This window comes from Sinocyclocheilus anshuiensis, unplaced genomic scaffold (genome assembly GCF_001515605.1).
Source record: "Sinocyclocheilus anshuiensis isolate Anshui unplaced genomic scaffold, SAMN03320099.WGS_v1.1 scaffold3811, whole genome shotgun sequence".
Taxonomy (NCBI): Eukaryota; Metazoa; Chordata; class Actinopteri; order Cypriniformes; family Cyprinidae; genus Sinocyclocheilus; species Sinocyclocheilus anshuiensis.
Window position 1 is genome coordinate 149,684 of NW_015556410.1, and position 11,514 is coordinate 161,197.

The 11,514-nt window shown below is 37.9% G+C and overlaps 1 protein-coding gene across 1 annotated transcript in view; it reads left to right on the forward strand.

Moving 5' to 3' along the window:
* LOC107676315 (uncharacterized) overlaps positions 1-11,514 on the forward strand; it is a 127,527-nt gene that overhangs the window by 89,019 nt on the left and 26,994 nt on the right. Inside the window, exons 8-10 of the mRNA XM_016470844.1 lie at positions 246-1,669; positions 1,784-1,852; positions 3,193-3,270. Coding sequence (XP_016326330.1) covers positions 246-1,669; positions 1,784-1,852; positions 3,193-3,270 — 1,571 coding nt within the window. The remainder of the gene's footprint in view (positions 1-245; positions 1,670-1,783; positions 1,853-3,192; positions 3,271-11,514) is intronic.

The window sequence follows — 11,514 nt, forward strand, 5'->3', positions numbered from 1 at the left end:
ACATACTGTACATTATTGTTTCTCCTCTATGCCCCGCCTTTTTGAAACGCGTCGATTTTTACAAAGCTCATCGGTGTGAAAAAGCGAGGTGTGCTGTGCTATCCAGTGCGTTGTGATTGGCCGAATACCTCAAGCGTGTGACGGAAATGTTACGCCCGTTACGCCCCTGTGATGCCATGTCCTGGCCGGAGCGACGAGACAAAAACATTAAAACCCATTATAAACGAGGCATTTGTTGCATCCAGTGGGGACGATGCAGACATTTCTGATTTCCTTCCCTGCCCAGATTGCCTGGCCTTCTTCATGAAAAAAGACCTATGGAAACACTCTAAGACATGTAGGGGACAGCGGGATGCGACAAAAACAAAAGGTGAGCGAGTGAGATCAGCTGCAGCCTGTCTGATACCAACCCCAGCAAAGTGCTCTGCTGGTATTACATCTCTCTTGCAAGGTATGAGACAAGATGAAATCACAGAAACAATTATGAAGGACAGTTTGATATGTCTCTACGGTGAATCACTTTATACAAAGTGTGGTCATGATAAGTCACAGCATCAGTACATCATTCAAAAAATGAGAGAGCTGGCCAGGTTTATGATTGAAGTAAAGTCAAAATCCAAAAAAGTGAGGAACCTTTCAGAGCTTTGTAACCCTGAGAACTTTCTCCTAGCCATCACTGCTTGTAAAGAAGTGAGCAACTATCAACCGGATTTAAATACGTTTAAAACCCCCTCTCTTGCTCTGAAGATCGGATACTCCCTGAAGAAAGCCTGTCAGCTTAGTTTGGGACAAAGTTTAATGGCAGGGGACAGAGACACTGAGAAGAAGCTGAAAAACTTCATCAAGCTAATTGACAGTCATTGGCGTACCAACATTTCGAGTCAGGCCCTCAACACCTTGCAGCAGAGCAAGTGGAACAAGGGTGACACCATCCCTCTTACGGAAGATGTTGTGGCTTTACAAAAGCATCTCAAAAGTGTGGAGCAGGTCTCAAAAGAAAAACTCAAAGAGAACGTGAATGGCGCTGACTGGAAAATCTTGGCTGAGACTTTACTCTGTCAAATCATTCTTTTTAATCGGAGACGTGAAGGTGAGGCATCCAAATTGCTCCTTGCATCATACGTGAGTCGAAACGTGAAGCCTCCTAACGAAGATGTGGTCAAATCTCTGACTAAATTAGAACGGGAGTTGTGCAATGAGCTGACTCGATTAGAGATACGAGGGAAGAGAGGCAAGAAAGTGCCTGTCCTGCTGACGAAGGACATGGTTGAGTCCATGGACATGCTGAATGAAAGCAGGAGCAAAGTGGGCATCGACGAAGCCAATCCTTACGTTTTTGCAAGAGTGGGGGCTTTAACACACATCCGTGGATCAGACTGTTTGAGGAAGCTTTCAAAAACGTGTGGTGCAAAAGACCCCAGGAGCCTTACGTCGACCAAATTAAGGAAACAAATAGCAACTCTGAGTCAGATCATGAATTTAAAAAACAATGAACTTGACCAATTGGCCAAATTCCTGGGACACGACATTAGAGTGCACCGTGAGTACTACAGACTGTCCGAAAATACAATTCAACTTGCAAAAGTTAGCAAGTTGCTTTTGTCTCTAGAAAAAGGATCCGATTGTTACAAAGGAAAATCTTTGGAGGAGATTACATTTAGTACAGAGGGTGAGTAAAATGGATTTGGATTTTCACACTACAGTGATTGTATTAAATGTATTATATCTGTGTTTTTATGTTGTTTTGTTCTTATGCCATCTTTTTTAATTGTGTGCTTTACAGAGACGGAAAATGACACAAGCCCTGCTTCCAGAGGCCTGCAAGAGCATGAATGCCAGACCACAGAAGAAGGTCAGTACTAAAGGGATCTATTGGTTAGCTTAGAGGCGATAATCTATAGGTTGCTGATTTAAATCCTGCAAGGAACAATCCACAACCATAGAGTCCTGGAGTAAAACGTATTCTACTCTATCTTAACTTCGAAGTGATAGTTCACCCAAAAATGTAAATTCTGCTATCATTTACTCACCCTCAAGTGGTCCCAAACCTGCATGAATTGCTTTGTTTAGCGGAACACAAAGTAAGGTATTTTAAAGAATGTTTGTAACCAAACCGTTTTGGGGCACCACTGAATAAATAAGAAAATAAATACTACGGAAGTTGCGGAAAATGCTTTAAAAAAAATCTCAAAAGCTAAGGTAATTCATATTCACCAGTAGACTATTATTAACTATAAACGTTCTGTAAAAACAATGATCAGCAGCTTTCAGTCTGTCACCATGATGCAAATATCAAATATCAGACATACAGTAGACGTTTCAGGTTTTGTATTTGATTGCGCTGCTTTCCCATTATTTTTCTATGTAAACATGGACGCCTTTGATTGTTGCGCTCACATCTCTTGCAGCGTCTCATGCATGAAACGGCAGTCTATAATCACTGCACTAAAGTTAAAAGAAGTTCACTCCCGTCTTCTTGCATGTTTTCTTATTCCATTGCCCACGTCACATCTGTGTCAGCACAGAAGCACATTCTGTGTAAATGGTGCCTAACTATATATTTACAGTCCTTCACAGAGCAGTTAATCACGTGCGGTTAGATCGTTCTTTTCTCTTTACTGTTTTCATTGGCATATTGTCAAAGTGTCTAATTGTAACGTTTGGAAATATTTCTATTCAAAATCGCGATTCCTCGATTTCTAAAAAACGTAAATCGTGGCAAAACATTAAATTAAAATTAATCTATAAAATGGGGAAAATCGCCCAGCCCTAACGGAAGTCAATGGTGACCCAACGCTGTTTGGTTACAAACATTTAGAGTATCGATATATCTGCCCTTTCCCCTGAACAGAAGAACGTGCAGCAATCTTTAACCACTTTATCCACATATATATTATATCAAATCCACAAATTCGTTTGAAGAACCAAACCAAAGATCAGTTATCACGATTAGAATATCTGTCATCTGTTAAATCATCTCAGATGTATTAAACAAGGTTCAAAGAACGGACCCCTGGACTGGGCACCCCTGCTTTAGACAAAATATAAAACTGTTTTGATACGCATTGACTGATTTACAGCATCACCTTTGCTTAGAAAGAAATTGTGTATGTTATGATTGTAAGAAACCATTTTTGCTTCTAAACATGCAGTTTTGGCATGTGGTTTAACTTGTACTGTTGTGATCTCCAGACGCTTCAGAGAATGAAGACGAACAACTCTCTACCTCAGTAAAGACAGTCAGTCGCAAGCATCACATCACAGAAACGGGTAAGTAGTCAGTAGATCAGTTAGACATGTTATTATTAGGGTTGGGTACCGTTTACATTTTAACCGGTATGGTATCGGTACCTGAAATTCGGAAAAAATAAGCCCAAAACAGGTTGGTTCGTTTGAGTTTTCCCTCTTTTCCTCGCTTTCCTTCTCTTTTAAATAGCTTGTAAAAGCACTGTGCGTATATTACTTTCACTTTCAAATTAGCAGCAATTTGCTGTCGATTAAATTCAAGCAACAACAAAATACAACGCCAAACTCATAGAACTTTTATGAACAAAACGGATAAAAATAAACCATGCTATATGCCTAATATAAAATAACAAATTACTTGGGCTACACAAAGTTTAAATAGGTAGGTATACAAAAATGAAAATCCGCAAACACTGTGCAACCAAATAAATAAGAAACATAGAACGTTTATTAGCTAAATGAATAAGCAAGCTTGGAGGCACGGCATATACACCTTGATGTAAAATAAAATAAATAAAATACTAGTGCTGTCAAACTATTAATGGCGATTAATCGCATCCACACAAAAAAATGTGTGTACATAATATATGTATGTGTTCTCTGTATATTTATTATGTATATATAAATACACACACATACAGTGTATATTTTTTAAATATTTACATGCATTTATATGTATAAATATATTTCATATATAAGCATAACATATTTTTCTTAAATATATACATGCATGTGTGTGTATTTATATATACATAATAAATACACACAGTGCACACAAATATATTATGTAAACAAAAACGTTTATTTTGGATGCGATTTATCGTTTGACAGCACTAACGTAAATATATATATACACACACACACACACAAATATAAATATTTTTGCTTATTTTGGTACATGGATGTCATCTTGGCAACTCCAGGCATCTATTTTTTGTAGATATTAGGCATACAAGTATTGATCCTGTCTGATAGGGAAAGGCCAAAATCTTTAAAACTGTTGGTTAAGTGTATGTTTCTATTATATATTTCATAAATCAGCAATGAAATCTTGCAACAGGGGAGTCATTTATCATCTTAAAGGGGTCATATGATGTTGCTAAAAAGAAAATTATTTTGTGTATTTGGTGTAATGAAATGTGTTTATGCAGTTTAAGGTTCAAAAAACACATTATTTTCCACAGCTGACTCTTAACTTTTATCAAGAATATCTCTTTGGATTTGAGACTTTAGTCTTTGCAACTTTACAGATCTTCTTTATGCACCAAGAGCTTGTAACACTCCAAAGAGAAAGGAAAAATTGAAATTGCATCATATGACCCCTTTAAGCTACAATCAAGTTAAAATAACTTATAGTGTGCATCAGACTTGCACATGAATAGCGAAAAACTAAAATCTTTAAAACTGTGATGAGTGTGTTTCAGTAATATATTTTGTCAATCAGAAAATCTGACAGAAATGCTATCATTTCGCTACATTAATGCTAAAGATTTACTTATGCATGTTGTAGAACAGTGGTTCTCAAATAGTGGGTCTCTGCAAACTTCCAGGGCTGAAATTAAATGAAATAAAATGAAATATCAGGGCCTTTAAATTTTGTCTTGGACAGGGGGATTTGGAGTCAAAAAATTTGACATCTACTATTCTAAATTACACTGAGAAGGTGATTAGGTCTATGTACTTGGACAGGGAATGACTAAAATCTCCAAAACTGTTTCTTTCAATATTATATTTCATAAAGCAGCAATACAATCTGACAACAATGCTATTATTTTGCATCTTTAGCTACAATTTTTTTTTTTTTAAGTACATGTGGTAATTAAAAATAAAAACTACCACATGTTCTAGAGAGCCCCATTTTTTTTATCTTTGATCTCATCTCCATCTCTGGCTACATCCAGTACAGTTTCCAGCTTGCTCTTTTCAGAAACTTCACTTTTCAGACCTTACATGTCAATTCCAGTCTCGTCCTCATTATCACGCAGGAAGAGAAGAGCTACCGCTGCTATGAAACGTCCCTGGAATTTGATACAACATCCTTCCCCCCTTCGTTAGAGATCGGGTTCAGTAGGTTAATTGCAATAATGAAAGGAAAGGAGCGAAGCCATTTTGCTCTAATTACTAGATGTATTCTCTCTGGTGGTGACTGCCGTACAGGTGATAAGTAAAGGGATTGTTGCTTTGTGATTTGTGCAAGCAATAACACTTTGCAGAGTGAAGAACGTTTTCATCTGTGTTTGACTGTCACCCAGGGATTCGGCTGTTGTGCTGCGTTTAAATGGAAGAGGTGTGCCAGCGAGACCAGCGTGCCTGAGAGATCTGCTTTTATTAAACAATCTCTGCAGATCAGAAAGTTCACATTGGCATATCTGACATTTCTGCAAAAGTTCTCAGAAAACATTGTTTTTCACAAATGCATCGACGCGTTCTTGACACATCTGTTGAAACACATGGCACAGATTGCGTTCCCTCATCACATGTGTTGCTGATCCAAAGTAGAGCATGTGATGAGAAAAATTGATGAAGGTCCCTCATACTCGGTTCATGGGTGTAATTATAGACTTCCTTTTGAAGAAGACATTATGAACCCCAGGTTTAGATTAATTGCATAATAACCACAAGCATTACAAAGAAAGAAATTTTGTTTGTGGGGGTTTTTCTACCTTAACAAGAATTATGAAAGAGACAATTATATAGGCAAATTTTGTCATTTTTTATGCTCTGGACTTACAATCCTGTACTTCAAGTATAGCCTGTTTTTGACAGAGTGTAATAACATGAGAAGTCGGGTCATTAGCACTGGCTACATTCTTGTCTTTTTAAGGTAGACATACTCTAAACAGATGTTTTTTGACAGCTGCGATGCATCTCGCTATTAGCACTTTGTACCATGAGTGCCGTGTTTCTGAATCCAAAAATGACAATTCTGTCATCATTTACTCACCCTCATGTCATTCCAAATCTGTATGGCTGGCTTTCACAACCCAAAAGAAGAAAAAATATATTTTTTTTGTCTGTACAAGGAAAGTCAGCGGGGAACAGTGTTGTTTTGGACTCCAGTGGCTTTAACTGTACGGACAAAAATGATTGAAACAATCTCCAAAATATCTTTTTGTTTGTGTTCTGCAGGAGAAAGAAGTTCTAAAGATTTAGATTGACATGAAGGTGAATAAATGATGACAGAAAGGGAGAACTATTCCTTTAAAAATTCCTTTACGTCTGGCGACTGCTTATGTTACGCTCCATCTAGCTTTTATTAAAAACAAGGGTGTGTCATGTATCCTACACACAAAGTATTCTTCTACCTGTCATATTAAAGCTGTTGTAAGTGATAATTACCTAAACATTCCTCTTTCTTTCATTATTCAACAAATAACCCCAAACATATAACTGCCTACAAACATACACCATTGGCAGAAATCTGCCGTCAAGTTTTCTGATTGGCTGATGTTTGCAAGCCTCAGTTATTTTTCCTCTTTTACAGAGCCGTTTATAAAGTCTAATGCTGTCACAGAAACGAGTGATATTTCTCAGGACACCAATTTCAGTGCTACCTGACAGGTAGTAGGGATATTTTTGCATGTCATTCAAAAATAGAAGTTGCTTACTGCAGCTTTAACTTTGAGTTACGGACAAAAATTATGTAGTATTGTGAGTGGCATAAATACATACAGCAAAACAACAAAAGAGATGTGGCTTGTTTAAGCGTATAAAACACAAACACACTATCTTTTTGGGCCAGGTTTTTTGAGAACGGGCCAGACTGTTAAATCACACGATTCTGTTTATAGCTCTTTCAAACACTGAAGTCTTTGCCGGTAATTAACAAGACCAGTTTCTCTTTCTATTATTTGTTCCACCGTTTAAATTTTGGAGCATTAACCAGCAGGAAGGAATTACAGAGGTGACTTTTTTTCTCAAAGATAAGTGCAGAAGGGGAAGGTTTCTTCACGGTGTGTAAACAGCAGGAGCCATTGTTAAAAAGTCTATTGAAGTCATACTCACGGAGAGCAAACATTGGCGGGTGTACAGAGGTAAAGCAGAGGACACAAGGTAAAAGGCTGTGAGCCAGGCTCAGGAGGGACCCGAGACCAGACAGTAGAGAGAGACAGGAAGGAAATGAACAAGACCATCTTTGGGTGCCTTTGCATATGTAGACTGAATAAAAAGCTGGTCAGCATCACCTAGCAGCTGTATTTCTATGGAGCATGGAGGGGTTTTGTCATTACTGGCCACTCTCAAAGTCTCCTCAGCAGCCCCACGAGGCCCAGCCTCACATGACACTGATGAATGGGCTGCCATGTCACTCGCAGTGTAATTTGTTTTTTAATCATTTCAAGTTGCTGGTAGGGGACAGAAAGAAAAGTTGCATGCATCTTGTCACCAAACTGATATGTTGGTTACTACTGACATTAAACCTTGTTTTGTGGTGTTTACCAAGGTGTTTGTTATCTTAGAGTGAGCTAATACAGGGATGTCTAATAAAAATCATATGCATTATGTGTACATGTATTACATGTGGGTAAGGTTGATACAGAATTCCCTGTTCAGTTTGATTATAATTCACAAGCTCTTGATTCTAATGCATTTGGGTGTTTTAGATCAAATATTCATTTTGCAGATATATGAAAGAAACTCTCTCTTTCTGCTAAAGCTGTAAATTAAACAGGGGTAGTGTTTTAGACTGATTAAAAACATTATTCAATATAGTTATTTGTTTTGTGATTTGAGCTACATGTAGTTTTATGTTTTGGATTCATGCAAGGAACCGGTTTATAAGAATTATTAGTATATGAATTTGCTGTATGTGCTAAAAAAGTTTCATTTCATAAGAGTTATTCATTTCAGGAATCAGGCTACACATAATGATTTTTGATATACAAAAATGATCAAATATGTCTTTTTTTAATTAAGCAGATTTTTAAAAAAGGTCCATTGCCTGTTGTCAGTAGTGTAGCTTAAACCAATAATTTTTCTGTCGGTCAGTGTGGTATCACGTGATCAACTTCCAAACCCTTACAAAATCTGCGTAAGGTAATATTTTGCCCTTATGCAAAATTCCCAGTGGACCTTTTTGACATTTCTGGGTTTCTCAGTAGCATAATAAGTAGTTGGGTAAACTTCTATAGCAGTGAATGTGAAACTACCACAAATATATATTTTTTGCATTCCCATTTGATCAAATAGCAAAAGAAAAACACCACGATAGTGTATTCAAAACTTTCAAAAAAGGAAAAAACAGAGAGAGACTAATAACAGCAGTCAGAAGAGAGAGCGATGTAAAATTTACAGCCACTCCCATAGACACTGTATTAGAAATACCATCAAATTAGCGTTAACTATTTTTTTGTGATTTGATGCAAAGGTAATATAATACAAAGTGTAATGTTTTAAATGTACATGCATTTAAAAAAAATGAAAATGTAAAAAATGCGTCATTATAGTCTTGTGTAAAGGGCCCATTGCTTGGATTCCTATTGAAATGACTGGATTTTCATCACAAATGTGACTGCACCTTCAGGTGTTGCTTTATTCGCAGGGACCAAATACCCCTACAAGAATAGTACAACTTTTCGTTACCTCCCAACAGCCTGTAATGAAATCGACTTAATAAAAGAACTAAATAATATCTTCATTAGAATCTAATATGAAAAATGGTTTATGTAAAGGTTAAGTTTAATGTTATACGATAAAATACAATTAGCTCAATTTAAAAATAATAGATGTCCATGCAAAATACCGAGCATAATATAAAGCAAAAATTTGGTGGTGTATGGATGTGTATGTGTGTGTGTGACCATCTGCCATTCTTCATTTATTCATGCGCTGTGATCTCCCGCTGCATAAAACAGCCTCATTTTGGAGTGTCCTTTCCACTGAGAGTGCTGACTGGCCTTTTATGTGCTGTGTGTATATATTTTGTATGTGTGTATGTGTGTGTGTGAGAGAGAGAGAGAGAGAGAGAGAGAGAGAGAGAGAATTATGCAGGGTCAGTGATAAGCCTGCCGGGGTCTCCTCATAGTCAGATCTCCTCACAGGAGCTGATAGAGAGGAAATAAAGAAAGACAGACCGGACCAGGGCAGCTCACCAAGGCCGTCTACTCCCATCAGCCCAAGCCGTCTACACTGTTTACCCCCTATAATTCAGCTCTGCGTCCAGCCCTGGGCCGAGGGGAGAGATGTACAGCTGACCTGGTAAAGAGGCCTAATCAACTGTTCTGCAGCATTAGCTTCCTCCACTCTTTCCATCAGGAAACAGCCTCTTTCTCTCGCAGCTCGTTCGCTGTTTTTTTGTGTATGTGTCCTGCTCACTTTTGATGCACATGTAAGGTGGCCCACATGAGGGCCCGTGTAGACTAATGAGCAATTATGCTTGTCATTTGGCCATCATTAAATGGATTGCAAGAAGATGCGCACGGGCCTCAAGGGACAAATGAATTCCTTCCTTACAAATCTATCTTTACCAGATTTAGCTGATAAGGGCTTATGAGATAGACCATGTGCTCCTTGAAACATTAATTCAGCAAACCAGCTGCAGGGAAGGGCCTCGTAAAGGAGAAGGTCATGAATAATCAAGAAACAATCGCTCAATTCGGATAATGGCCCCGTCTGAATTAGCTGTGATCGCGCAATCACCAAAAAGACTTTCCATTTATCGTGGAGCACCGCGAGCAGCGCCTCTGTGTTGTTTTGATACACCGTGTCGAGAACCCTTCCCATCTGTCCTATTAGTGAGAGTGGACATAAATATAGCTCTATCAGTTTATATTTATGGAGAAAGAGATGCCATAGGGCGGAATAGATTTCCTAAAGCATCTGTAATTTCATAGTTGGAGAGAACTGTTCTTTAAAGGGACAGCTCACCCAAATTTTACTCAAGACCTGAGTGACTTTCTTTTACAGAATACAAAAGAAGATATTTTGGAGAAAGTTTCAACTGTTTTTGTCCATATTATAAAAGCCAATGGGATCCAAAACATTGACATGAACTTAAAACATCAACTTAATCTTACTGGTTCTCGCACATCATGTGACCATGCATTACCTTAAATGTTCCTATATGTTTTTGACTTTCATTGAATGGAGCTGTAACATATTCAATATATCATCTTTTGAATGTGCAGAAGAAAGTAATTTGAGTTTCTGACAACAAGCAAATTATCATTTTTAATTTAAAGATTGAGCTGTTCCTTTAAGAAGATTTATGTTTGTGGTGGTCATTTTGCTTTGATACCAGGCCTGTTTCACATCGTACAGTAAGTTTGCACATATTTATTTTGACAGCCATGTTAGCAGGTCTCAACATTAAGCATAAGCACTGGCTATTTTTGCCATGTGTAGGAGTGCGGGACTCTGGAAAATACACTGAAAATGCTCTGTAAACTAATTTATCAACACAATATTTTACAATTTAGGCATTTGTAACATTTACATTTATGTGGTTTGGCAGATGGTTTTAATCCAGAGCAATTTATTTCATTTTTGTCATTGTGTCCAAGGTATACATTTAATCAGTTTCTGTTTTTAGGAAGCAGTATAATAAATGGGCTAAACTACCCATTCTTTGAGAAAAAGACGTCTTTTGCGCTTACACATGCTGTGACAGGCACACAGAAAGCTCTTTCTATTCAGTAAATCTGACTGAATCCAGACCATTTAAGAAGCTTATAGTTGCACTTTGGGATTTGGCTTCTATTCTACGTAGATTAATTACCATTCGAATGTAAATATGACCCCCTTCCTCATGTATTATTAGATTTCATTATGATGTAGTTTGTAATAATTCTCAATAGCCAACTCCTGATAACACTTTGTATAATTTATGGCCGTTATCAAAGGAAATCCATAATATAGTAACTCAGAAATCTTTCCTTTTTTTTTTTAGAGCCACAGTTACGCAGCAGAAATGCTGAGAGCTTCAGCAGCTGTGTGAAATAGGCCTGGTCTGTCTCTCTCTCTCTCTCTACTCCTACGTCTCTGTCATAAATTCCATCAAAGTGATTTGTTCTCCTTAGTTCCAAACTACTCGACTAGATTAAATAAATCACATCAGCTCAGCTGCATCAGCTGCTGGGGGGCTCTGATGTCATTTGAAGGTTGTGTGAATGGGAGATCGGCGCTGATGCTCATCTGGCCTCCGCATGGGCCGCCTCTCCACATATTATGGCCATCGTCAGCTGCCATTCTCTTACTCTGTCTCTGTTTCTCTCTCTCTCTCTCTCTCTCTCTCTCTCTCTCTCTCTCTCTCTCTCCCTCTTGCTCTCTTCT